Consider the following 27,405-nt stretch of genomic DNA (forward strand, 5'->3'; position numbering starts at 1 on the left):
ATTGACCCTCGACTTTACTATGTATGATGTACTTCTCCAAGGACTGGTCCCTCCTGATAACATGTCCAAAGTACGTGAAATGAAGTTTCGCCATTGCCGCTTCTAAGGAGTACTTTGTCTGTACTTGTTCCAAGGCAGACGTGTTCGTTCTTCTGGCAGTCCACGGTATATTCAATATTCTTCACCAATACCATAATTCAAAGACACCAATTCTTTCTTGGTCTTCCTTACTCATTGTCCAGCTTTTGCATGCATATGAGGCGACTGAAAACACCACGGCTTGGGTCAGGCACTCCTAAGTCCTCAAAGTGACATCTTTGTTTTTTAACACTTTAGAGAGGTCTTCTGCAGCAGATTTGCCCAATGCAGTATATCGTTTGATTTCCTGACTGCTGCTTCCGCGGGCGTTGATTGTGGATCCAAGTAAAATGAAATCCTTGACAACTTCAATCTTTTCTCCGCTTATCATGATGTTCCTTATTGGTCCAGTTGTGAGGATTTTTGTTTTATGTTGAGGTGTAATCCATACTGAAGGTTGTACTCTTTGATCTTCATGAGTAAGTGCTTCAAGTCCTCTTCACTTTCAGCAGCAAGGCTGTGTCATCTACATATTGCAGGTTAACGAGTCTTCCTCCAATTCTCATGCCACATCCTTCACACAGGCCAGCTTCTCAGATTATTTGCTTAGCAAAGAGACTGAATAAGTATGGTGAAAGGATACAACCTTGATGCATACGTTTCCTGGATTTTAAACCATGCAGTGTCCCTACTCTGTTTGAACAAGTGCCTGTTGATGTACATTCAAGTTCCACACGAGCACAATTAAGTGTTCTAGAATTCCCATTCTTCCCAATGTTAGCCATAATTTATGATTCACAGTCAAATGCCTTTGCATAGTCAATAAGACACAGGCAAGCATCTTTCTGGTATTCTTTGCTTTCAGCCAAGATCCATCTGACATCAGCACTGATACCCTCGTTCCATGTCTTCTTTGTGAACCCAGCTTGAATTTCTGGCAGTTCCCTGTTAATGTACTGATGCAACCGCTTTTGAATGATCTTCAGCAGAATTTTACTTGCGTGTGATAATGATATTGCTGGATAACTTCTGCATTTGGAGTGGGTACAAATACAGATCTCTTCCAGTTGGTGGGCCAGGAAGTTGTCTTCCAAATTTCTTGGCATAGAAAAGTGTTTCCAGCGTTGCATCGGTTTGTTAAACATTTCAATTGGTATTTTGTCAATTCCTGAAGCCTTGTTTTTTGCCAATGCTTTCAGTGTAGCCTGGCCTTCTTTCTTCAATACTGTCGGTTTTGATCATATGCTACCTCCCTGAAATGGTTGAATGTTGACCAATTCTTTCTGTCACAGTGACTCTGTATTCCTTCCATCTTCTTTTGATGCTTCCTGCGTTGTTCAATATTTTACCCGTAGAATCCTTCAATACTGCAACTTGAGGCTTGAATTTTCTCTTCGGTTCTTTCAGCTTGAGAAATATCGAGCGTGTTCTTCCCTTTTGGCTTTCTAACTCCAATTCTTCACACATTTCATTTTAATACTTTACCTTGTCTTCTCGAGCTGCCCTTTGAAATCTTCTGTTCAACCCTTTTAACTTCACATCATTTCTTCTACTAGCTTTAGCTGCTCTATGTTCAAGAGCAAGTTTCAGAATCTCTTTTCACATCCATTTTGGTCTTTCCTTTTTTTTCTACCTTTTAAATGACCTTTTGCTTTATTCATGTATGATGTCCTTGATGTCACCAATCTACTACTTACCAAAATCTTTCTTCCTTTCCTGCACTTAGAATTATCGATTTACTTCTCCCACATTTTGGGAAGTACCACCATATTATTTTCTAAAGTACTAGAGACAAGGAGTCTGTGTGTTCATCTTGCCTGTGCTATTCATGCATCAGGGATCACATACATGGGGAGGAAGCCCAGTCCATGTGCTGTGGAGTATTAGAGACCTGGATTCAACATTCAGCCCCTTACCAGGTATGTGACCTAAGGTAGTTATTTATAACCCTCCAGGGCTTCATTGACCTCATTGGGAGGTCAATGAAGCCCTGGAGGGTTATAAATAACTTGGAATATTGTAAGGATTAAATGAAACAATGTCTGTTAAAGTACTTACCACTACGCCTACTAATTTGATAATGAAGGACAGCTACTGGCATAATAATTGTGTATTTTATAATATTTATATAAATTATTATCCTCATTGGTCATCCACATCTTTCTCAGTCTTTTCTACTGACAGACCCTTATTATCCCAATGTGTCTTCCTCCAGCCCTATTTGCATATTTCTAGCTTCATCCCCTATGCCAACCAGGCCCATAGTCAGGATCCCAAGTCTGTATTATCATTGCTTTATATCTGACTAGGACAATGTTTATTTTACTTCTGTATCAATTATTGCCACCATAATGCTGCATACATAACACCCCAAACTCAGCAGCTTAAAAGAACCATCATTTATTCTCATTCTGGTATCTATAGGCTGGTCAGGCTTCAAGCCGCAGACTGAGTCCAGGTCTGCTCCAGGTGTCTCTCTCACCATCTTTAGACCAAAAGCCACCTAGGGCACACTCTTCTCATGGCGACAGCAGAAGCTCCTGCAGGAGCAAATGAAAACACAGCATGCCATTTAAGGCTTGGGCTCAGAACTGATATGCTGTCACTTCTGCTACACCTCATAGGCCTGAAAAAGTCACATGGCCATGCCCAACATCAAAGAGGCAGGGATACAGGGTGCGCCTTCAGTGGAAGGGTCTGGAAAGTCACACAGCAGAGAGCGTGGATACGGGGAAGAAGAACTGGCAGCAGTAACGCAATTGATCATAGTTCCCTATACTCAGCTTGCTGATCCTCAGCTTCTTGTCTGTCCTTGATACGCCACAACCTCACACTTCAGAGCCCAGCTGTGAGTAATACCAGCTTCCTTCCTGCATCAGAGCAATTGGGCAGAACGTATAGCTCATTTACCATACTGTAAGAAAGGCATTATGGGGGAGACAGACATGAATGAGGGTTGGTTCCTGCCCTCAGGCATTTTAGGACTGGTGAAGAAAGTAAGGCAAGAGAACTAACAACTGTACTGCAAAAGCAGAATGTGAGATGCACCACAAACAAAAAGGCTATAAATTTACCACAAGCTACTGCAATTCCTCTCCCAGATGGCCATCTATGAGCAATGAAAGAAGCGTCTACACAAAGACTTGTACATGAAGGTTCGCAACAGTGTTCTTCATAATCACTAAAAAGTGGAAACAACCCAAATGCCCATTAACAAATGAAATGCGGCATATCTGTACAGTGGAATACAATTCAGCAACAAAAAGTAATGAGGCATTGATGCATCCTATCACATGGGTGAACCTTGTAAACATCACGCCAAGTAAAAGATGCCACACAAAAGCTCACGTATACTATGATTGCATTTATATGTCATGCCCAGAAAAGGCACATCAATTGAGACATAGAATAGGTTAATGGTTGCCTGAGCCTGGGATCAAGAAAGGGGAATAACCAAATGGGCAAAGGGAATCTTATTGGGGTGATGGAAATAAACGTTCTTAAAACTGAATTGTGGTGCAATCATCACAACTCCTTAGAAATCACTGAATTTTATACTTAAAATGGGTGAATTTCATGTTATGTTAATTATACTTCATAAAGTTGTTTTAAAAAAAAAAGAGAGATAAATGTGAAAGTTAGCACAAAGAATGGGCTATCAGACTAAGGGTTGTCCAAGCCAAAATCAAACTTGTTGCTGTCTGGTTGGTTTTTGACTCAAAGAGACCCTAAAGGACAGAGTAGAACTACCCCATAGAGTTTCCAAGGAGTGGCTGGTGGATTCAAACTGCCAACGTCTTGGTTAGCAGCCAAGTTCTTAATCTCTGTGCACCAGGGCTCCAGGGGTTGTCCATCCCACCTTAAGGACAGGAGCTATCTACATAAAGTCACCCACCAATACTCTGGACTGAAAACAAGAACTGAATTATTTACACTGAAACAAAGCTTTACTTAAGTACAGATAAGTGGTACAATGAATTAATTCAACTCAATCAAAATTGCACTGTCTTGTTTTTTCCTAAAAGAATGTGTGAAGATCTCCGGGACCTCAGCCTTCCTGGATACCACTATTACTTTCCCGTTGGGTAAGGCAGTCAGTCTAATTTTAAGACTATGCTTGAGAAAGTTAGCAAAATCACTGCACTTTATAAAGACGATAATAAATCTCCCAACTTTATCGTTTTAATAAAAGCTGTTCTTAAATTGTGTTTTATTTAGTTAATTTGATGGTGTGGTTAGGAAGGCGCTGTTTTACACTTAAATACCCAAAAAGTAATTACCTATGAAAACTTCCAGAAGAAAAATGGCACTGAGCTTCATATAACATGAAAGTAAAATTGCCCAATAGCTGAAAACAGAAAGGGAAGAGTCAGTCCTCTGATGGGCTTGTCCAACATTACTTACTGACAGTTTATCAAGCATAAAACATCATATTCTATCCACCCAAAGACTTGCTACTTAGGAAAACACATCACTCCCATATTGCTCTGCTTCTCAACCTGGGGCACCTTATATGTCAGGCTCTCAATGGGGGATGCAGCACATCTTGCTTTTTACCCAACAATTTAGGGAAAGAAAATAAAACACTACTATTATATTATACAGTAGGATACACAAGTTGAATTTTTTAAAAGATACATGGGACTTCTAAAAATATTTTCAGGTGGGCAGCATGAACCCCCTTCAATCTCCAGTGGCATTCGTTCTCTCTGTCATCTGGTGTTCGAGGAAACTCTGCTTGTAGAATTTAGGATGGAAGCAAAAAAAAATCACTGGCCTCGAGTCAATCCTGACTCACGGTGACCCATGTGTTTCATACTAGACCTGAGCTCCACGGGATTTCCAACGGCTGATTTTCTAGAAGCAGATGTCCAGCTCTTTCTTCTGAGGCATCTCTGGTGGCTTTGAACCACCAACCTTCCAGTTAGTAGTAGTAAACCACTTAGCTGGCTGCACCACCCAAGGACAGGAGCTAATTCTTATGCTAATGAACCAATCATCCCAATGACAGAGGAGCCCAGCTGATGGAAGAGGCCACTCTAAATTCATCATTAATCACTATTTGGTTCAGATAAATGGGAACAAAGTAGCACGTCCCCGAAAGAGCATTAAACTTTAAAACACTTCAAACCGTATCAAGTAAAATCGATCCTGTCTAATGAGAATAAAGGCCTACTCTGAACAGGCAGGAATTTGGAATTATTGAATATCTTCAAGGTCATTTGGTGTTAAAGACTGTTGAGTGAAGAATATAATGAGAAGCACGTTCACCTGTGACTGCCTGGTGGCGAGCTTCCCCCGCAGGATAAAAGGGCCGACTTGACAGTGGCCTGAGAAAAGCACACACTGAACAAAACCAATCTCTGCTTAGCTTTAAAAAAAGAAAATTTTTTTTTTATGAGTTTAAATTTTAACTATTTTAGCAAATATATTTTTTTAATGTATGTAATTAATTGAATCACTGCCAAATTTTTCCTCCCCAAGGCAAACACTGTTCCCAGCCCTGGTGGGGGTGGGGTGGTTGTAGGGATGTACGCACGCACTTAAGAGGAAGAGGGAGGGAGGAGACTCTGTTTTTCATAGATTTTGGTTGATTCCAAAATAGTACACCTTTTTTCAGCCTTTCATTAATTTTAATAAGGCTGGTTGTATAAGTAGGTAACAATATGTCCTGACTATTTGAGAGACTCAGTGGTTCACCAGAAGTATTCCATTTCACAAACTCTGCATTTCCTGTCTTGCACAGACCAGTACTGTCTCTTTTCCAGAGTGATCACTTCATGAGGTCATTATTGGGGTCACTCCATCAGCCCAGCACCTCTCAGGGAAACTAAGTGCCCGGCTCACACATCCTCGGACCTCCACGAACGTGATCTTTATTTTATCCTCACCACAACCCATGATTCAATCCCAGTAACAACAATTACTGCCCCCACTCCACAGACGGAGACACAGGGTCAGAGGATAACTTAATCAGGGTTGCACTAGTTGGCAGGGCTGATTTTAAACTCAGTACTATCCCATTCCTCAGCCTATACTGCTTGCCTTTAATCTCGTAGTCTAACAGAAAATGAGACCAGAGCCACACACTGCCAGACCACACAATATGAACAAGACAAAGTGGTTTACTCTGGATTATACTAGAGTTTTCTAATACATGAGGAATACGAGCATTTGAGCAATCCATTAAAATGTTTTGGGGGAGAGTCATTACAATCAAGCTTTAGGAGAGTTTCTCAGCTGCTCCTTCTGAGTGAGCCACGTCCAGGTGGCGCCCAGGTCAACAACCGAGTGGCCCGGCTCAACAACCGAGTGGCCCGGCTCAACAACCGAGTGGCCCGGCTCAACAACCCAGTGGCCCGGCTCAACAACCCAGTGGCCCGGCTCAACAACCCAGTGGCCCGGCTCAACAACCCAGTGGCCCGGCTCAACAACCCAGTGGCCCGGCTCAACAACCCAGTGGCCCGGCTCAACAACCGAGTGGCCCAGCAGAGCTGGGTCGACCTGATTACAAAGAGCTGATATTTGTGATGTGCTTTTTGTCACTTAATCCTAACAACCACCCTGTAGGGCTGATGCCATTACTCTGCCCAATTTACAGAAATGGAAACTGAGACTCAGAAAGATTAAACTGTTGGAGGTCACAGCTAGTCAGTGGCTCATGAGTAGCCCAGGCACAGTCAGAAACCAGGTCCTTGGGCTCTAATTCTCTGCTTTGTCCACTGTACCAGACACCCTTTTAAAAATGTGCTTATGTCAAAAAAGATGGGAATGTAAATTTTTTGTTATTTATATACTCACAATAAAAAATTTTTTTTAAAAGATGGGCAAAGTAAAAAGACAACTCATACAGAATAGGAGAAAATATCTGCAAATCATGTATCTGATAAGGGTCTAGTACCTAGAATATATTTTTTTAAAACTCATACAACAATGAAAACAAATAACCCAATTACAAAATGTACAAAGGATTTGAGTAAGACATTTCTCCAAAGAAGATATACAAATGGCCAATAAACACATGAAAAGATAATCAACATCATTAGTCATTAGGGAAATGCAAACCAAAACTACAATGAGATGCCACTTCGTACCTACTAGGATGCTAGAATCAAACAGACAGAAACAAGTGTTGATGAGGATATGGAGAAACTGGAACCCTCATACATTGTTGCTTGGAATGTGAAATGGTGCAGCCACTTTGGAATCAGCCAGGTAGTTCCTTAAATAGTTAAACAGAGAGTTACCAGTTGACCTAGCAATTCCACTCTTAGGTATGTACCCAACAGAAATGTCCACACAAAAACTTGTCCACAAATGTTCATAGCAGCACTATTCATAATAACCAATAGGTGGAAACAACCCAAATGTTCATCAACAGAAGAATGAAGGAAGAAAATGTGGTCTATCCATACAATAGAATATCCAAGCTTAAAACAGTAAAATACTAATTTCATGCTACAACATGGATCAATCTTGAAAAGATTATACTAAGTGAAAAAAGCCAGACACAAAAGGTCACAGATTATATGACTCCATTATATGAAATGTCCAGAGGATTTGTGGTTACCAGGGGCTGAGGAGGGGGCAGGAATGGGGAGTAATTCCTAATGGATACGGGACTTTTTGAGGTGATAAAAATCATCTGGAATTAATAGTGATGGTTGTACAACTTTGTGAACATACTAAAAACCACAGAACTGAACACTTTAAAAGGGTAAATTTTACAGTATATAAATTATATCTCAATTAAAAAAGTGTGAACCACTTGCCATGTGACCTTCAGCACATTAACTTCTCTCACCTGTAAAACGTAACGGTAGCACCTGTCTCGTAGCTGTCATGAGAAATACGCAAAATAATCTAAAAAACACTTGCTTAACATAGTATCAGCCACCTAGAAATGCGTTAAAAGATGCCATTTATTATTGTCTCCTTTTCCCAAAAATGTGATCCTTAGGATTGTTCTTTTTCTCTCTTTAAAAAAAATAACCAAGATACATTTTGCTTGAATGCTACTCCTCAATGGTTGATTCCCTGGAGGCAGAGTGGTTAAGAGCTATACCTGTTAACTAAAAAGTCAGCAGTTCCAATCCCCCAGCTGCTCCTTGGACACCTAGGGGCAGTTCTACTCTGTCCTATAGGGTGGCTATGAGTCAAAATTGACTTAATAGCAACAGACTTTTTTTTTTTAAGGAGCCCTGATGGTGCACTGGTTAGGAGTTCAGGCTTTTAACCAAAAGGTTGGCGGTTCGAATCTACCAGTCACTCCCTGGAAACCCTATAGTGCAGTTCCACCCTGTTCTATAGGGTGGCTACAAGTTAGAATTGAATGGACAGCAATGTTTTGTTTTTTTTTTTTGGTCAGGCTACCACCAAAATTCTTAGAACTCAGCCAAGGAGTTACCAACAGTGCTGCATGTACTCTCTCTGGGGGAATACAATTGGGTATCATTTTCATTAGAATAAACTCATTTCTTCATGATTAACATACATTTTGTACATTTTTGTGCAAGTGGTGGAATGAGGTGTGGGGGGGGTTGACGGGATGATGTCTAAGGTCCCTTATAACCACACAGTTTTAGATTTTAATATGTCATCAGGTTAGTCCCAGCAGGCTGGTGACTCTGGCTGTGCTGAGGACAAGCAACCTATCGAAGATGTCAGAGCACCTCTCCAAAGCCCTTCTAGTTCACAGGCCCCAAGTGCAGCAGAAAATCAGGACAGTTTCTAGTCTTTTTGCCATGAAAACACTAGATTTGCTAAGAGGAATAATTAAACAGTAACTTCAAATCTTCTCATCCTGCTGTGGATTTAACATACTGTCAGAAACCCCCCCCTCCTCCTTCTACACACACAAACCTTGTAATTCCCCGAAGTAGTCTACACATCCCCCAAGAGTCTCCAGATAAAGTTCCTGAATGCCTCCAAACAGGGGTATCTGCACACTTTGTGTATCTAGGCTACCAAGGAGTGGGGCCACCAGCTGGGCTTCTCCACCCCACCCACTCCTGTGCACAGAACTAGGCTGGTGGGAACGGTGGCCAGGTGGCCACACACACGGCCTTTGAGACAAAAGCTACCCATAGAGCACGCCCTGGCAACGCAACGGTTAAGCCCTCGGCTGCTAACTGAAAGGTTGGCAGTTCAAACTCACCCAGTGGCTTTGCAAGAGAAAGACCTGGCAATCTGCTCCTGTAAAAATTACAGCCTAGAAAACCCAACAGGGCAGTTCTACTCTGTCACATGAGGTTGCCACGAGTCGAAATTGACTGAACTGCACACAAGAACAAAGAGCATGCTCTCCCAGGTCAGACCAGACATGAACCAACCAGCATCACCCAGTTTGCCTGTCCACCCCATCACTCTCCAGCCTCCTTTTTCACCTACTAAGGCCCCGTTGTGCTGAGTGACCCCTCAACGTCTCTGCGGGGGTTATTAGGTGTTAGTGGCAAGAGAAGGAGGTGAGAGTTAGAGACTAGATCAGCAGTGTCAGCTGGCACTGGGAGGTTATGTAAGCACAGGTAGGTCCTTAATGGGCATTACCTTCCTCTCAGGTATTAAGGGAAGAAAAGAGCTGCCCCACCAACTCTGGGGGCTGTCTCAACAGCCCCCACGGAAGAGACAGTGCTTAAATACCACACAGCCTCACACGAATTAATATGCAGCTCTCATTCTACAGGATGGAAAAGGAAAAAAAAAAAAAAAACTTGTGATTTGGGAAGCTTCTGACATGAATATTTATATATACAGTCCCAAAAACTCAGTAGCTTTCTGTTCATTCAAGACCTCTTAAGACTTACAATGAATTTAAAATTCTGTATTAGACAATCACATTCCTCCGTGACAAAATTAGCATAAGACTTTATCTGAAAATTTGCATTTTAATTTAGAAATACCTAGCAAGGACAACAAGCCCTAGCCCCATACCAATCTTATCAAACCACCAAAAAAAAAAAAAAAAAAGTTGCCGCCCTCCCTTACGGGGCAGAGTGGAACTGCCCCATAGGGTTTCTAAGGAGCAGATGGTGGACTTTAACTGCTGACCTTTTTGGTCAGTAGACAAGCTCTTAACCCCTGCGCCACGAGGGCTCCGATCAAACCACAGTATCTTCAGACCCCTTAGGCAGACAAAGATTCCTCAGTAACTCGTCTTCCTAAGTGACTGTTGTAGCCAGTCTTTGTTCTCGGGGAACACAGGTCAAGTGTAGGAGTCAGACAGGGAATCAGCTCATTACAGCCCAACATAGTTAAGTTCAAGGATGGGGTCAGGCTTGGGCTCTGTGAGCTCCAAGGAAGGATGAGGGCTCAAGGAAGGCATCCACAGAAGGGGGGCTGCCTGCACTGACCACATCAAAAATGAACAGGTGTTAAAATGAGTATTTCCACATTGTAAACTACTTCAAATGCCTCAAGTATCTACATGGCCTTACTTGGTCTCCCCCATAGGTGAAAGAAATATGCTGGACTTTCTGTGTTGTTAGATGGGTGAAATAACAGTAAGGACATCCCTTTATTCCCTCAACTTCCCATCTGGATCTAAAGAACAGGACAAGGAATAAGAGATGTGAACTGGCAGAGAGGAAAGGGCAAGTAGTTGACTGGAAGATAAAGCCTAGGGGAGACCAGAGAAATAGTCTAAGGAACAGGTCCCCAACCAGACCCTCATACGGTCCTTTTAAAAGTGAAACAACCCAGACCCAAAGAATGGGTCTGTGGCCAAATCCTGCATTTATAGCCCATGCTCACAGAGGTGTAAGGTGCTTGCAAAAACAAATGCATGTGATTTCTATGCATACAATTGCACAGAAAAAAGACTGGAAGAATGGACCTCCAGATGATGTCATGTGATCTCTTTGTATTTACCCACACGGAAAAATGACTGGAAGGATGTAGACTAAATGGTGTTGGGTGATGGATGGGATAGATAGATAGACTTGGGGGGATGGATAGAGGGGGGACAGGTGGAAGGTAGATAGATTTGGGGGGATGGGTGGAGGGGAGATGGATGGAAGGTGAAAGACATACACAGAAAAAAAGGCTGGAAGAATGTATCCCCAAATGGTATCTTCACGGTATCTTCAGAGATTATGTCTAGAGGTGGGATTTAGGAAATTATGAGGAAGAAAACAAAAATATTACCCTATCTCCTGAATGTTCTACACTGTGATTAACTTTCAGTGGTGGTTAAGGCTTTGTGTCAACTCCTCTAGGCTATGAGTCTCAGTGGTTTGGCAGACACTATGTAACCACCTTCCATTTTGTGATCTGATGTGAGCAGCCAATCAGTTGAACGGGGAGTTTCCTTGGGGTACGTCCAGCCTCCGGTATATAAATGGATGCTCTGGTAAAGCTCACTCTTTTTCTAGATTCTGCACTCTTATCACCTGTCCTCTGGCTCTTGGAACTGAGCCTGCAAAAGTCTCTGGCCTACCATCTGACCTGCAGATTTTGGATTCACGAACCCCTGCAATGCTGTGAGCCAGAAGCAGCCTCCAGCCTGATGCCTGGTCTGCAGATTTTGAGCCTCTCAGCCCCTGCAACCACAGGTGAGCCAGTAGAAGTCTTTAGCCTGTCATCTGACCCACAGATCTGGGGCTTGCCAGCCCCAACTGCATGAGCCATTTCTTTGAAGTAAATTTCTCTCTACATAAAAAATATACACCATATTTTCACACAAAAAAAATGTGCCTTCTACATTTACCAACACGCCCTCCGCCCGTGAGGTATTTTCATAAGTGCTGCTATGCCAGTTTTTTTTTACATGTTGCTATTAAAAAATTAGCATAGCATGCTTTCAAAAATACCTCATGTGGGGAGGGCACAGTTGGCAAACAAAGGCAGGTGTGTGTCATTTGCATAAAAACATGGTATTTATATGGGTTTTAATTTTCTAAGTGCTGCTTTATTTAACAAATATCACAAATGGGTGGCTTTAACAAACAGAAATTTTCTCACAGTTTAGGAGGCTAAAAGTCTGAATTCAAGCCTCCCAGCTCTATGGGAAGGCTCTCTCTGTCAGCTGTGGAGGAAGGTCATTGTCTCTCGAGTTTCTGCTTCTGGGCCATGTTCATGTGGTTTGGGATCACTCTTTCCCATCTCTGCTTGCTTCATTTGCTCCTTTTATATCTGGTGAGACTCCAGCCACACCCTACGCTAATTCTACCTCATTAACATAACAAAGACAAGCCATTCCCAAATGGGCTTATAACCACGGGCATAGAGGTTAGGATTTACAACACATGGTTTTGGGGGACATAATTCACAACCGATTAATAATACTCTGTTGATTTTGGTCCTCTAGAGAACCCGGACTAAGACACTTTCATAATTAAAAAAAAAAACAGTGATACTTCCATTACGGAACAAAAGTCTTTCATAAGCTGTCAGCAGTGAATTCACAGTGTAAGACTCTGTTCACACTGGTGCTGGTGGGTGGGTGCTACTGGCCAGGAAGAAGCCAGGTGAGGCAGCAAGGAATTCTGAGCTCCATCGAGATTTTAAACCACTTCATCCCATCTCCTCACTGTCTGTTTTTGTTAGCTGCCATCAAGTCGGCTCTGACTCATGGTGACCGTATGTATAGCAGAATGAAATGGCTCCGGGTCCGAGGCCATCTCCAGGATCACGGGTATGTTTGAGTCCACTGTGCTGGCTATTGTCTCAGTCTATCTCATTGCATCAACCCATCAAGTTTCCCTTGCTTTTGACAGCCCTCTACCAAACATGAGGTCCTTTTGTAACGATTGGTCTTTCTGGATGACATATCCAAAACGAGCAAGCCGAAGTCACACCATCCTAACTTCTAAGGAGCACTCTGGTTGTACTTCTTCTAACACTGATTTACTTGTTCTTCTGAAAGTTCATGGTATATTCAGTATTCTTCACCACCACCACAGTTTGAATGCACCCATTCTTCACTCTTCCTTTTTCATTATCCAGCTTTCCCATGTGTATGAGGTGATGGAAAAGACTATGGCTTGGGTCAGGAGCACCTTAGTCAAAGTGACGTCTTTGCTTTTAAAAATTTTAAGCGATATGTCATTTGTTTACTGGGTGTAAAACAGACCTCATTAAACCTGACTTTTTTTTTTTTTTTAAGGCAATAAATACCCTACCATCTTCTACAATGAAAAGGAAGGAATATTTTAATCTTCCAAAAGCAAAGCAACTTTAAGTTCTGAACAAAGAACAGTCCTTTACGCTGAATAAAGGTATCTTCAGGAACTACTCCTTCCTTGTTTTCCTCATTCACTTCTGAACTCGGGGAGCCTCACCAGGGACTGACAAGAGGCGGGTCTGGGTTTAGAAACCACTGCACTGGTTATCTTTAAAGCCCTTTTCAGCTCCAGAGTTCTCTCTTTGAGCCTGGTTATCCTGTAATTCTCACTAAAGTGAGACTGAATGATAGCACCATCTCATCTGCCTAGTATTTGTTCCAGGGAGCACTTGATTTTAAATAAAAAGGTTATAAAAAGTGAAATCTCAAGCCACTGTAGGGAGAATATTCTCTATAATGTACTGGCGAGGGATCTAGCTGGCTAAGGGAGAATGAGGAATACACAGTAATACGAGAAGGCCTCAGCTTAGCATGTATTCCTAATGACTATGGTACAAACTGAGCAGTAATCCTATAGCTAAATTGATATCAAGTTTATACTCACATTAAGTCTAACTTCATTCTCACTACTAACCTCAGCCCAAGCAGCCTTTGGCTTCACAGTGTATCTGCTGAATAACAAGGTCTGTTCACACATTTTTTAAATTATTATTTCTTATCACTGTAGCTATGTTACCAAGATAAAGATAGTTCATTTTTATTTTTATAAAATTAGAGGTGGTAGCAATCTCACCTCCAGTTCTCAGATAAGGAATCCTATAGGCCTGAACTTCTAAACCATTAATTATTTGGCCCTAATAAATTTAATAATTTTATTGGTATTCCCGAAACTAAATAGAGATTGTATCAGAAAATCAAATCCCTCAGAAATACTCATTAGGAGCTTTTCTCTTGCTTTCTCTCTAGTGAGTCATCAAAATACCAAAGCACTTAGAGCTGGTTCCCCTACCTCACTTCCTACTCCCAAAATAAAATTCTAGCTGAATCAATTATTTAAACATAATAAATTAAACTATAAAATCATGGGAGGAAAACGCTGAAGAAGATTTTCATAATTTTGGAGCAGAGAAGTCCTTTCTAAACATAACATAAAATGAAAGTCAAAAATGGAAATATTCATAAATGTGACTACAAAACTTTAAATATTCTACATAGCAAGAAATCTATACAGACTCAAACTACAAGCGACCTACCAGAAAACATCTACCGTAGAGATGCCAGGCAAAGGACAAATGGCCTTCACATACATAGAACCAAAAAAAAAAAAAATAGAGCTACTACAAATCAGGAAAAACATGACCTCAATGGAACACATAAGGATATAAATAGCAGTTCACATAAAACAAATAGAAGTGGCCACATAAACACCTAGGGACATACCCAGCCCCAGTCATGATTTCAGAGATGAAAGTAACAAGGTATCCATTTGTTACCTGTGAAACTCTCAAACCGTAAATGTTAATACTACCCACATTTAGCGAGAGAGGAAACAGCCTCACACACAGTATTGGTGGGATTACAAAAAAGGGCAATTCTTGAGGACAATTTAGCAATGTCTATGAAAATGGGCTTTGGGCTTAAACATACCCACGAGTCTGAGATGGTGCAGAACGAGGCGAGGTTTCGTTCTATAATAACATAAGGTTGCCATGCGTAGGCACCAACTCAACGGCACGTAACAACATGAAAATTTAGAAGACGTATATCCTATGACACAGCAATTCCACTGGCATAAATCCATCCTATAGATAAACGCCTAGAGGTGCAAAAAGATGTACATATGGAGGTGCTTCTTACAGCATTAAACAAACCAACAGCGCACCAACAAAAAAAGGAAGCACCCTCCCTGTCCATCAGAGAGGACTGTTAAATAAAGCACTGACACCCATCCCTCCGAACACCATCTGGCCATCCTACAAAGACTGCGGCAGACCCATGTATCTGCAGTAGAGCCATGCTATCTCATAGGGAAAGATTGCCAAAATTTATTAACAGAGAAAAAAGTACCAAAAAGCACAACAGTGTACTTATCAATGACCCCATTTGTACAAATACAGATGTAGGTATAGGCAGAGATAGATACATAGGCGTACACACACTAAACTTTCTGACACATCCCTAAACATCCCCAGGAGGCCAGAGAAGAAACCATGACTGTGATTACCTCTAATGAGCACAAGTGCAATAGGACGGGACAGGTCCTTTTCATTTTATCCTCTTTTGTTGTGTTTTATAAAAATAAAGCAAAAAGATACATATAAAAGAGGAAGAAACCTGTCCTGCCTAGTTGTGTATACAATACTGATGGAAAGTCCAGAAGAACTATTAAATCCTGGAAAATAAAGGAGACCAGAAGGAAAAAAGCTTTAGAAGTAGAGCCGTATCTACGGTTCCCCCAAGATTCAGCTTTAGCGCAAGTCAAGAGCGGTCCTGAGCAAGTCTCAGAAAGGGGTCAGCTCTATATCAAAAACAAACAATAAAACCAACTTCACTGTAAGAAACCAGTTCGAGTTGTATTCAAAGATGTAACAGAGGTCTAACTATGCAAGACACTTCACACAGCCCTGAGCGAGAAAGCAGACAGGCATAATATATGCAATCTTTAGCAAGTGAAGAGTCTTTCTACCAGATGCCAGAATGCAGAAAAAGACAGCAACTGGATACAGTAACTAGATCTGAGCTAAGGATATCAATGGCATAGCCTTTTAAACCTTAATCGTAACCAGTATTTATTGGCCTGGTTCAAATTATTCTGCAATGATTTGTTTTCATGATAGGAAACCATCCACGAGAATCCACGACAGCGCCTACCTCGTAATTCCCACACATCTAATGCGAGATGTCATACCAAATCCGGAGGAGAAAATAAGTCGTGCTTAGAAGCCAATTTTTTTTTTTTTTTTAGAAGCCAAGTTACCCGAGAACGTTTTTACATGCTTAAAATTCAGGAGAGATCCCTGCAGAGTCCATCATCAATTTGGGGTCTCGATCGTATTTAAGGATCAGTGACAACAGCTAGTCGTCGTGAACTGTCAGTCCTGCCTCCAGAATGTAATCATCTACTGCGACTTCTCAACAGACCACTTAACAGCTGCCTCCATGGACAGCATGGAAAGCAACCTACGTGTCTTTCTAGAATCTGTGTCTGTAGACTCTCTGCTTGCCTCTGTGTTCTACCTACAAGAGAATCCAACCACTCTTCCTGGCTTTAAATTTAAACACAGCAGGACAAGTATGAATTCCACTGCGGGGATAATTTAGAAGGTAACATGAAAAACCATTTTCCCCAAAGAAACCAAGCACTGTGGCTGGAACGGTAGCCATCCGTGTTATTCAAGAACCTCCCGGCTGCCCTGTTGCTACTTACCTTAGAATGCGTTTCCATGTGGTACTTGGCACAAGCTCGGAGCTGAGTCACCCAAAACTGCTTCTCTTTTGCGTCGGCAGCTAAAACAGAGAAAGCGATGCTTGCAGAGTTGTTCCAAAACACGCACGATCTATTTCTACGCCCACCTGAGCGGATGAGGGGCCCGGGGAGCCAGGGGGAGCCAGGGGTAAAGGCAAAGCAAATGCAGATGCTGATATACTCAGCCAGCCTGTACTTACACCAAAAAACAAATCACACTAAATCTCAACAGAAAATTCTCTCTTGAACCACGCTAAAAAATGTATTCTGAAAACATCCCCCAAAATGATCTTACAACCAAACAGTAATTTAGCTTAACTAGTTAAAAAAAAAAAAAAGCCTGCCTTGAGCATTTCGCTCTTTTTAAGAACTTTTTGGGATCAAACTGACAACGGCAACTCAAAAGATTAGGCAGAACCTCAGGGGGCAGTGAGTTTATGTTCATGGGGGAGGAACAACTCAGAAAAGGAGGGTGAGGATGGTTGTGCAGCCTGAAGTATGTCATCAGTGTCTCTAAAACGTAGGTGTAGAAAACTGTCGAATTGCTCTATGTTTTGCTGTGTATATTCTCAAGAACAACAAGATAAATAAAATTTAGGAAGCAAAACAACGAAGAATAGGCAACAGATCCTACGTGGCTCCATGGCCTAAACTACTTCCTATCCATCCCTTTATAGAAAAGGGTTTACTGACCACTGATACAGAATGTACACTTTTGTGTATGGTTTCTTCGCTCAGCCAGACTACGTCCCGATTGAGACTAATAAAGGTTCTTAAACACAGGGGGAAAAATGTATTCTAAAATGTCTGTTATAAAGCAATTTTGCCTTTTTTTTTTTTTAACCTCCTCTGAAAAACTCGTTTCTACTGTTAAATAGGCAGCTGCGAAGGGAAAACATGATTATTTTTAAACGCCTCCACCTTAGGTGTTTAATATCAGTAACAAAGCACAGTTTTTCACGGCCTTTTGTTATCTACCAGGCTTGTACCGTGGAGTTTAGTATCATTTACCAAATAAGCACTGGGTTGAATTACCATTTTAATATGTGTTCTCAAGGATTCATATCGTGATTGGACAGAATTAAGGTGCCAAACGCTGCCTCAGAGATCCTCAAATTTCCCCCACGGAGACACTGAAGATCAAGTCAATTACACAGTCATATTCTTCCATCTGTGTTCCATCACTCAAACAGTAGTTATTAAAATTATTCTCTTAAAATAATCACATGCACGCAGCACATTCTAACAAAATCTAAAGCACCAATTTAACTATTAACTGCATAAATGTTGACTATGCAAAAAAAAAAAAAGCCCACATACAGAATGACCCCTGGAAATCCTAACTGTTGACAAAAATGGGTCTAAATGTTATTAGTAAATAAAACCCAACTTCAGCTTGAACCTTCAGGTGAAGAAAAAACCAAAAACCCCGCTGCCATCACGTTGATTCCCACTCACGGCAGCCCTATAGGACAGAGAACTGTCCCCATATAGTGTCCGAGGAGCGACAAGTAGATCTGAACTGCTGACCTTTCGGTTGGCAGCCAAATACTTAACCACTGCGCCACTAGGGCTCCTCGGGTGAAGAGATCTAGCACTAAAAATAGGAATATTCTTCAGCTCAGTCCCATTTAGGGCGTGAAGACGGTCCTTCCAAAACCAGAATGGCTGGTCCATCAGGAGGCCTGGGGCACAAAATTGGTAAATATAGAATAAGACCAGGTGAACCCAACTTCCAAAGACAGACAAAGGGTTCTGCAGGAACCAGGGCCTTTGTTTCCTTAGGAAACTTAAAGAATTGCCAATTTGCAGCAGTACTATCCAGAAGTCTGGACCCAGACATGTTCACCAAAGCTGTGTTTCTCATGACATCACAAGGGAACTCTCCTCGAAGGCATCACACTGAAGGAATCTGGGGACACGTAGGTAAGACGGGAAATGAAAAAATTTAACGCCCAGCTCCTTGTCGGATGGCCTGAGGACTTGTTCTAAATACATACCAACGTATCCTGCGTTTTTTTTTTTTTTTGTAGTTGATGAAGTTTAAGCCAAATTCAGCTCTTGTGATTATTTCACACAGATAATAAAATTTTAATAACCTGTTGCCATGGAGTCGATTCCAACTTATAGAGACACTAACAGACAGAGTACAGCTGCCCCATAGGGTTTCCAAGGGGCAGCTGGTGGATTTGAACTACCAACCTTCTGGTTAGCAGCCGAGCTCTTAACCACTGCGCCACCATGGTTGCAAAGTAGTTGCTATTAAAATTATCCTTAAAAAAACAAAAACCTGGGGTTTAATCATCCAGAGAATAACAACTCAAAGGCAAAATGAGATGCCTCGATTGTCTTATTAGTTGGCTTTTTCTTTTGAATGGAGTGGGTTTTGGTGGGTTTTATGTCATTTTATGAAAACCCTGGTGGTGTAGTGGTTAAGAGCTATAGCTGCTACCCAAAACGTCAGCAGTTCGAATACACCAGGCACTCCTTGGAAACCATATGGAGCAGTTCTACTGTCTTATAAGGTCGCTATGAGTTAGAATCGACTCGACAGCAATGGGTAATGGGTTTTATGTCATTTTATAAACCACAGGCAGGGGTAAAAAAAAAAAAAAAAAGTGTCATTTAGTTTTTCACCTGCTGTTGTTTCTGATCTGATGATTTATTAAGCAGTAAGCAGCAAGGCAAAGCCCAGCGCTACATAAACATCAATGGTGGGAAAGTGCACTGCATGAATCTAACCAAGACAGCAGGAATCTTAGCACGTTTTCCCAAAACCCAAAAAACTTTCTCCAACCGTGTGCATTTTTATTTCATAGATTTTTGGATTGTTTTTATAGATTCTAAAATATGACTTGTATATAGATTTAAAAAAAAATTAGTTGGTTCCATCTCTTTTTTATGGGTTTGTGCTATTGTATATAAAGTTTGCGGCTAGAACGTTGAGAATTAGACCAAGAGATGAGGAATCTAGGCCTTCAGTCTGGCTCTGCAGAGACTGCCTGTCATGGTCAGCTCCCCCGTTATTGGAGAGAGATAATACAGACCTTTTTTTTTGTGCAAAACCCTGGTGGCATAGTGGTTAAGCGCTATGGCTGCTAACCAAAGGGTTGGCAGTTTGAATCCGCCAGGCACTCCTTGGAAATTCTATGGGGCAGTTCTACTCTGTCCCATAGGGTCTCTATGAGTCAGAATAGACTCGACGGTAGTGGGCTTTTTTTTTTTTTTTTTAGTTTCTTTGTGCTGTAGCTTTACTTGAGCAGAGAAAAACATTATATACAAAAAGGCAGAATAACTAAGCACCCCCCAAAGCTTAATACATACCACCTTTCCACAGACCTTAAATAATATTAAGTATGCATGTGTGTGCACACTTGGACTTTTGTTAGTCTGTTGCTGTTTTGTTTTGTTTATTATTAGAAGAAAACTGACAGTGGAATCATGACAAGGCAACCATATCAGAATCCTGGTAGAATGATCTAGTGATCAAATCATACTGCTACAGTCAAGTCTGGCATCTCTGAAAACCTGTGCGGTGGATCTGCCTTAGGGGATCTACCAGTTGCCATCAAGTCAACTCCAACTCATGATGACCCCACGTGTGTCAGAGTAGAACTGTGCTCCATAGGGTTTAATGGCTGATTTTCCAGGAGATTGCCAGGCGTTTCTCCCAAGGCACTTCTGGGTGGACTTGAACTGCCAACCTTTTGGTTAGCAGCCATTTGAACCACCCTCTAGGGTCGCTATGAGTCAGAATCGGACTCGACAGCAGTGGGTTTTGGGGCCCCTATTACGACTGAATGCTGGGCTCCCTCAAGAACCACCTTTACTGCCAAGAATGCTGAGCACACCTCAAATTCAAGAAACAAAGAGAATGGGAGAAAGCATACAAAGAAAGATTAACTCAACAACAGTTGCCTCAACAGGCTGGGATATTACAATGGATTGAAAGAAACTTCAGTGAAAACAATTCTAGAGCAAATGGGGCTCTTTACCAAGAGATGGTTCTAGGGAGACTTCAGGAGAGGACTATGACCTTAAAAGCTCCCCTTATCCTCAAACCACAGCCCCTCCCCCCCACCTCGGGGGCACTGCTGGGAAGATTCATACCACAAAGTCAAAGGAAATACATACTGAGCTAATAGAAAAAGTCTGCAAACATTCTGAGGCTCTGCTGGCTTTGAAATCCCTCACCTTTTCTTTGTCCTTAATTCCTCAGTTAATTAGGACAACCCATTTCTAATGTCAGCTCCATCTCCCCGCCCTAGGGGTAAGACAGGAGTCTGTCTACACAGAGCCCCAGAACACAGCAAACTCGTAAAGGTGGTTAACATCCCCACCCCCGTCATCACCATGGCAGCTATGAATGGAGCCCATGAGGCCTGTCTGCAAAGTTCTCAGAAGATCCTACCTCTCAGTTTATACATCTCTCCGTTGGCAGAGTACACGACTAACATGTGGGGAGCTTCGTCACTCAGGGACACGATGGCTCCAGCCAAGGACAGGGCTCCCCGCGGTTTCTGGTGTTTGCTTTGCTCATTTACAAAATACTGCAGGATGCCAGCCTCGAAGTCCAGCACAAAGTACCTGCGCAGAGAGAGAGACCACAGTGCATCATTTTCTCCCCCAGCCCATTCCGAGAGAGAGAAGCCACAGTGCATCGTTTTTCTCCCCCAGCCCATTCCGCACGCCCAAGCGGAAAAACAAAGCAATCCTTACTTAACACCAGGCTCCGAATTCATGGAGCTGGAAAACAAAATCCCTCCCGGGTGCCCCTCGGAAGTCAGCCCAGCCCATGAGCAGGGGGAGAGCACTTTGATTCTTAAACAAGAATGGCATTTGTAACAGGCTACTGCGGGCAATGCTGGTCCACTCAGACTCGGTGCAATGTCCACTACTCCTCCCAGCGCCCACAGATGTCACATTCAACCTCAGGATGGCAACGGATGGCTTCTCGTCACGGGTTCCATGACTTCACAGGAACAGCTAGTGAGGTCGTTTTATACCCAGGTAGCACAGGTGCTGAGGAGCCTTGGCACTTGGCTAATCTCAGGGGCTCCAGTCAGCTGCTTCCCGGGTATCGCTCTGTGAGAATCCTACAGTACTTATGCAACCACCTGGGCATGTGCCAGTAAGTTCTTTCATAATTTTCCGCAACAAACAGGCAAGAATTCCCTCTGTGCTCTAGGAGGTTGAAATGCCATAGATTATAGGTAACAGAAGGGAAAGTGCAAGTCACCTATCATTCAACGAATCTTCCTCGCCAAATATCTGGCCTGTCTACATTCTCAGTCTATCAACTAGGAAGTAGTCAACACAACTCCCCCTTCACACCAGGATAAAAATTCTACTTCTTCCTGTGGCCTTGAGGCCAAGCACCTCTTCAGGCTCTCCAGCCTTCTCACTTTCTGTTCCACCCACACTGGCATCCTATTCCTCACCTACTCTTCCTTCATTCTCAAGGTGCCTCTCACCACAGGACCTTTGCATGTGCTCTTTGCCCCGTCTGAAGCAGCTACTCAAAGTGTGGTCCACAAACTGTTACCAGTCCATTATGGGCTTTTGAAAAGTTTTCCTGCAATTTGGCTTCACCTCAACATCCAACATGGCCAGGGGAGTCGTTTCATGAGGTAGCTCAGATATCAAACACGACTACACACACAAGCTACATGCTGGTTGTAACTCGACCACAGTGCAATGAAAAATAAAGGCAAGCCCTTCACCACTGACAGCTGGAGAAATACTTGCCCAGAATGCAAGTCCCTCTGCCTAGAATACAGCTCCCTCCTCTTCTTGCCTAGTTACCTTCTCAGCCTTCAGGAACAGCTCAAGTGTCAACCCTGTGAAAAAGTCCCTCCCAATCAGGTCAAATATTCTTCCTACTCTCTCTCTCTCAGCACCTTGAACATCTTCACGGGACTGGTCCCAGTGGGAGAGCCTACATTTGTGGGATTACCTATTTCAATGTCTATTTTCCCACGAGACACTACGTTCCTTGGAGGCAGGATGCCTCCCCTCTCCCCGCCCCCGCCCCACCCTGCCCAGCACAGTGCCTGACACTTTACTGATACTCGGCTAACATCTGTTAAATGAATAAAGGAAAACAGCCCTCCATAGTTCCCAATGCGGGCAGCGAGACTCCTGGATGACTACGGTGAACTCAGAGCCACTGTAAACTGTATACCACGTTTTTGAGGAACACACAGCAACATTCAGCATCAGTCAGATACCGTCCACACTAACCGTGGTCCTCACAGTTCCAACACTAGACTGGGCGACACTGCTTTCCACAGAATCACATCTTGGCAAAGCTGGGTTTTCAGCCACTGCTGTGATAAAAAGCAAGCTTCACTGTGGCCCAGGACCAGAGAGTATGTCTAATCTGAATCCAAGGACTGAGAAGCTGTGCAACCCCCCATAGATATACACACCCCATTAATAAGTCAATGTGTTTTTTAAGAAAAAATTGTTTTTCAATTTGTGTATTATTTTTCTCAAATGGCTACTGAGTTGTTAGGACATAAATACTTAGGAAGTTGTTTGGACCTAACTAATAAGTAAAACTATTAGCTATTTCTTTTAGCCTAGAGGCATCATGAACCAAAAAATTTTGGGTCCCTCCAACCTAATTCATTCTCCTAACAACCTAACAAACCAAAAAAAACCAAACCCAGTGCCGTCGAGTTGATTCTGACTCATAGCGACCCTATAGGACAGAACAGAACTGCCCCATAGAATTTCCAAGGAGCGCCTGGTGGATTCGAACTGCCGACCCTTTGGTTAGCGGCCATAGCGCTTAACCACTATGCCACCAGGGTTTCCTAACGACATTAAATCAGCTGCCAACATATCAATTCCAACTCGTGGCAGCCCCATGTATGTCAGAGTAAACCTGTGCTCCATAGGGTTTTCAATGGGTGGTTTTTACAAGTAGATTACCAGGCCCTTCTTCTGAGAAGCCTTTTGGTTAGCAGCTGAACACATTAGCTGTTAGCATCACCCAGCAACTGCAATAGACAGACATTATCACCCCCATTTTACTGATTATCCTGCGACTCCAACCTGCCCAGGGTGATACCTCTCAATATCATGTGAGTCTAAGCCCAGCTCATCTGCATTCAACGGCCAGGCTCGTCCACTCTAGCAATCCCTAACTCCCCTTTGATTCTCACTCGAGTTCTCCCTAAAGTGAGGAGGAAGCATCACTTTCTCCTTGTCACCTGTCCTGTACCTACGTGTGTACTTTATTCTCCAAACCTTCCTGCTCCATCCAAGTCACGTGATTCCCACGTGCTAATACAGCTGAAAGCTCCTTTGCGGAGCAGCAACCCTGTCCTGCGGATCAAGGTGCACTCATCTCAGTAGCACGTGACTGTGCAGTTCTCAGTCCTCCAAAACGCCAGCTCTTCCACTTTTAATGAATTATGTTCATCATTTCACACGGCCTGGCCAAGGCTAATTCACCCCTCTCCTTCCCTCCTGTCTTGAGTCACTATAATCAAGACACTTCTGGTTCTCATGATCAAAACCAAAACACCAGTTACCACGACATGGACTCTGACTCATCACAACGCCAGGTGTGTCAGAGTAGAACGGCGCTCCACAGGGTTTTCACTGACTGCCCAGCAGCAGATCAACAGGACTTTCTTCTAAAGCGTATCTTGGTAGACTTGAACTGCCAACCTTTCCGTTACCATGTTAAGTATTTACACCACTCAGGGATTTCTCATGAGTGACACAGATAAATCAAGACACAGAGATGTGTCAGAGACCAGGGTATTGAGAGTGTGGTCCCTGGCCCGGCCATATCAACATCACCTGGGAACTTGTTAGAAGTATACATTCTTGAGCCCCACCCCAGACTTGTTCAATTGGAAATTCTAGGGGAAGGACCCAGGAAACTGTTAACGAAGCCCTCTAGGGTGTGGCCATTTGACAGAGCCAACAAAATGTAAGGAGAACTAACGCAGGCCTAGCCCCTAAAACAGTCTCATACATACACACAGAAACAGACAGACAGAGAGACTAGAATGCAGATAACCTGCAGGGCTTAGAGAGCCCTATGATGGATACAGCAAAGACACAAGGGGGAAGAAACTGGGGTCCCTGCATCACCTCCTGGAAGAGAGTAGCCTTCCAAAGAACACCCACATCGCACTGCTCATAAATGAGAAACTTTTGTTTAATCAGCCCACTAAGACTGAGATCTATCATTGTAGCTAGGCTTACCTGGACTAATTCAAGAAAAATCTGTTTTATTTTCATATCCTTCTATGTGAAATTTGCTCCTACCTCTAAACCCACTCCCCCCGCCACCCACAAAAAAAAAAAAAAAAAAACCCCAAACCCGTGGCCATGCAGTCAATTCTGACTCATAGCAACCGTATGGGACAGAGTAGAACTGCCACATAGGGTAGGGTGGATTCAAACTGCTGACCTTTTCGTTAGCAACCAGACGTTTGACCGCTGCGCCACCAGGGCTCCCCTACCTCTAAGTGGTGCAAAAACTAAATTCAAGAAAAGAACCAGGATGACATCTAACCTGCCAATGGTCGATTAAAGTGCCTGCCCAGACTTTTCTCTCCACACCTTTCACCTTGACCTACATTTCAGATCCCTGGACTACAGGTCTGCAGACACTGCTCCTGGCCAGTCAGAGCGTTCACAGCAATGAGCCTTACTAATGTAGGAAAGGGATACAAGGTAACACAATGTATATACTGTGTCTGCACACACAGAGGTGGAGACACCACACCCAGTGTTCACAGGCAGACCATTTCTACACTGGGGAAGTAGGAAAGTAAGGCGTCATCTGAACTGGCTTCAAGGACAAGGCATGAGCAACCTGCCCTCAACTTCCTCAATTTCTCCATCCACCGTATGCATTTGGTTGGAATGGTGAAAGGGCTTGGGGTCTTCCTGCTAACTGCTTCCACCGACCTATCAACTGCCATCCTGTCACCCCACCCTCTCCCCCAGGGGCCACTTCCCAAATGGCACCCCATTCAAACAAATAACTAAGTATCTGCAGAGGACATTATTCAGAAGCTGGTACAAAGAAATGAAGTGAATGCCGTTTATTTTTCAGTAAGGGTGGCAGAACGGCCGACTGATGTCACACTGCAGGATACGGGGACACAGTGATTCTCATAGTCCCTAGCTCAAACTGACGTCTTACTTCTAACCTCCTGCCTCTGATGGAAAAACAAACATGTTTTCACTGCTTCCTAAAATAGTTCAAATGCAAATGCACAGGTTTGAATCCCATGGACTAAAGAAGGTCATCAATAAATCACTCCTCTGCTAAAGGCAGTTAAAAATGCAATCGTATTTGGAAAGGGGTGATGGGAGAACGATTAAAAATGGCATCAAAGCCCAGCATTCTTTCAGGACGGCCTCTGAAAGCCAAGTGAGGGTGTGTCACATACGGCTAATAGCTGTCCATAAGGCATTAAGAGGGGCAATTCCCGGGGTCATATCCCCTGGGAGGAAAGAAATTAAACTGGGTTTCCTGCAGCGTCACGGCTCTGTCCGGTGCTGCTGGTTGGCGTCCGCAGCTACATCTGAAAGTCATGGCTTTCACTCTACGTATTTCTCGGCTAGGCTTCATTAAACCAAGTGAAATTGCTAGATACAATCCTCAAATATTGTTAAAGGTCTTCCCTTCTAAAGAAATGAGTAAGACAAACTTAATTACTGCTTAAAAAAAAGAAAAGCATCTTTGAGCTTAAGTGTGCAACTAGACTGACGTATGAACTTGACTGATGTATGAACTTAACTGTATCCAGAGAGCTTATCTGCTACATTAACAAGAGTGTGCTGGGGGAGAAAGAAGGAGGAAATCAAACCAGCCTGTGAAGAAGGCCATCTGAACTCGCATCGGGCTGGCTTCTCAGCGGCACCAGCCATCGAGCTGACTCTCGCTCAGAGCAACCCCATGTTTGTCGGGGCAGAGGCTGCTCCATAGGGTTTGCAATGACTGATCTTTCAGAAGTAAATCACCAGGCGTTTCTTCTGAGGTGCCTCTGCATGGACTCAAATGACTAGTCTTTCAGTTAGCGGCCAAGTGTGTTAACCGTTGTCTACCCAGGAATCCCTTCTTGGTGGTGGCCTTGCCCATTTTCAAAGCTGGGAGCCATGGTAGTCACCAGGCCCCTTCCTGGAAGGGCTGAGGACAAGCCATTGTCTACTTATACCCTTCAGACAAACCCTACTGCTTTAGAAACAAACACAGATGCACACACACACGCTCACATACTTATATGTGCTCACTTCAGCTCACATACATGCACACACCAACACACTCGTGTGCGCTCACACACACACAGCAGATGACCTTACCTACTCCTTATGTTTTCTAAGTCTTGCATCTCTGATGAGTCGTTTTCTCTGCACCTGTGGCTCTTTAATTCCCACCCCCGTCTGCCTGACACAGGTTACAGTTCGACTTCAGGATCCACAAGTTGAAAAACACATTTTTACTTTGAAGGGAAGAACCGAATGGGGTCTAGGAATACACCACCAGCCACCAGCCCAACTTTGTAGGAAGAGAAATATAAAGGAGACAAATGGGGGAGGAGGAGGCACTCGTTACGGACCGGCAGAAGTTACGATTCCAGCTACAGGAGAACTACGAAGGAAAAAAAAAATGGAATGAAAAAATCCTCCTTTGAAAAGGAGCTTTGCTAGACAGGCTGGTACTGACAAAAAGCTAAATCATTTCATCTGATTTTAAAAGCGAAAACTAAAAATGACAAGAATAAAGGGCCTGGGAAAACGTTGTCACCCGTTCTTTGATGAC

The 27,405-nt window shown here is 43.0% G+C and overlaps 1 protein-coding gene across 1 annotated transcript in view; it reads right to left on the reverse strand.

Annotated features, from left to right (window-relative positions):
- OSBPL10 (oxysterol binding protein like 10) overlaps positions 1–21,145 on the reverse strand; it is a 207,875-nt gene extending 186,730 nt beyond the window's left edge. The window contains exons 1-2 of the mRNA XM_023554884.2: positions 21,016–21,145; positions 16,566–16,645 (exon numbers count right to left, since the gene is read on the reverse strand). Coding sequence (XP_023410652.2) covers positions 16,566–16,645; positions 21,016–21,061 — 126 coding nt within the window. The 5' untranslated portion in view covers positions 21,062–21,145. The remainder of the gene's footprint in view (positions 1–16,565; positions 16,646–21,015) is intronic.
- Between the last annotated feature and the right edge of the window lie 6,260 nt (positions 21,146–27,405).

This window comes from Loxodonta africana, chromosome 27, assembly GCF_030014295.1.
Source record: "Loxodonta africana isolate mLoxAfr1 chromosome 27, mLoxAfr1.hap2, whole genome shotgun sequence".
NCBI classification, from domain to species: domain Eukaryota; kingdom Metazoa; phylum Chordata; class Mammalia; order Proboscidea; family Elephantidae; genus Loxodonta; species Loxodonta africana.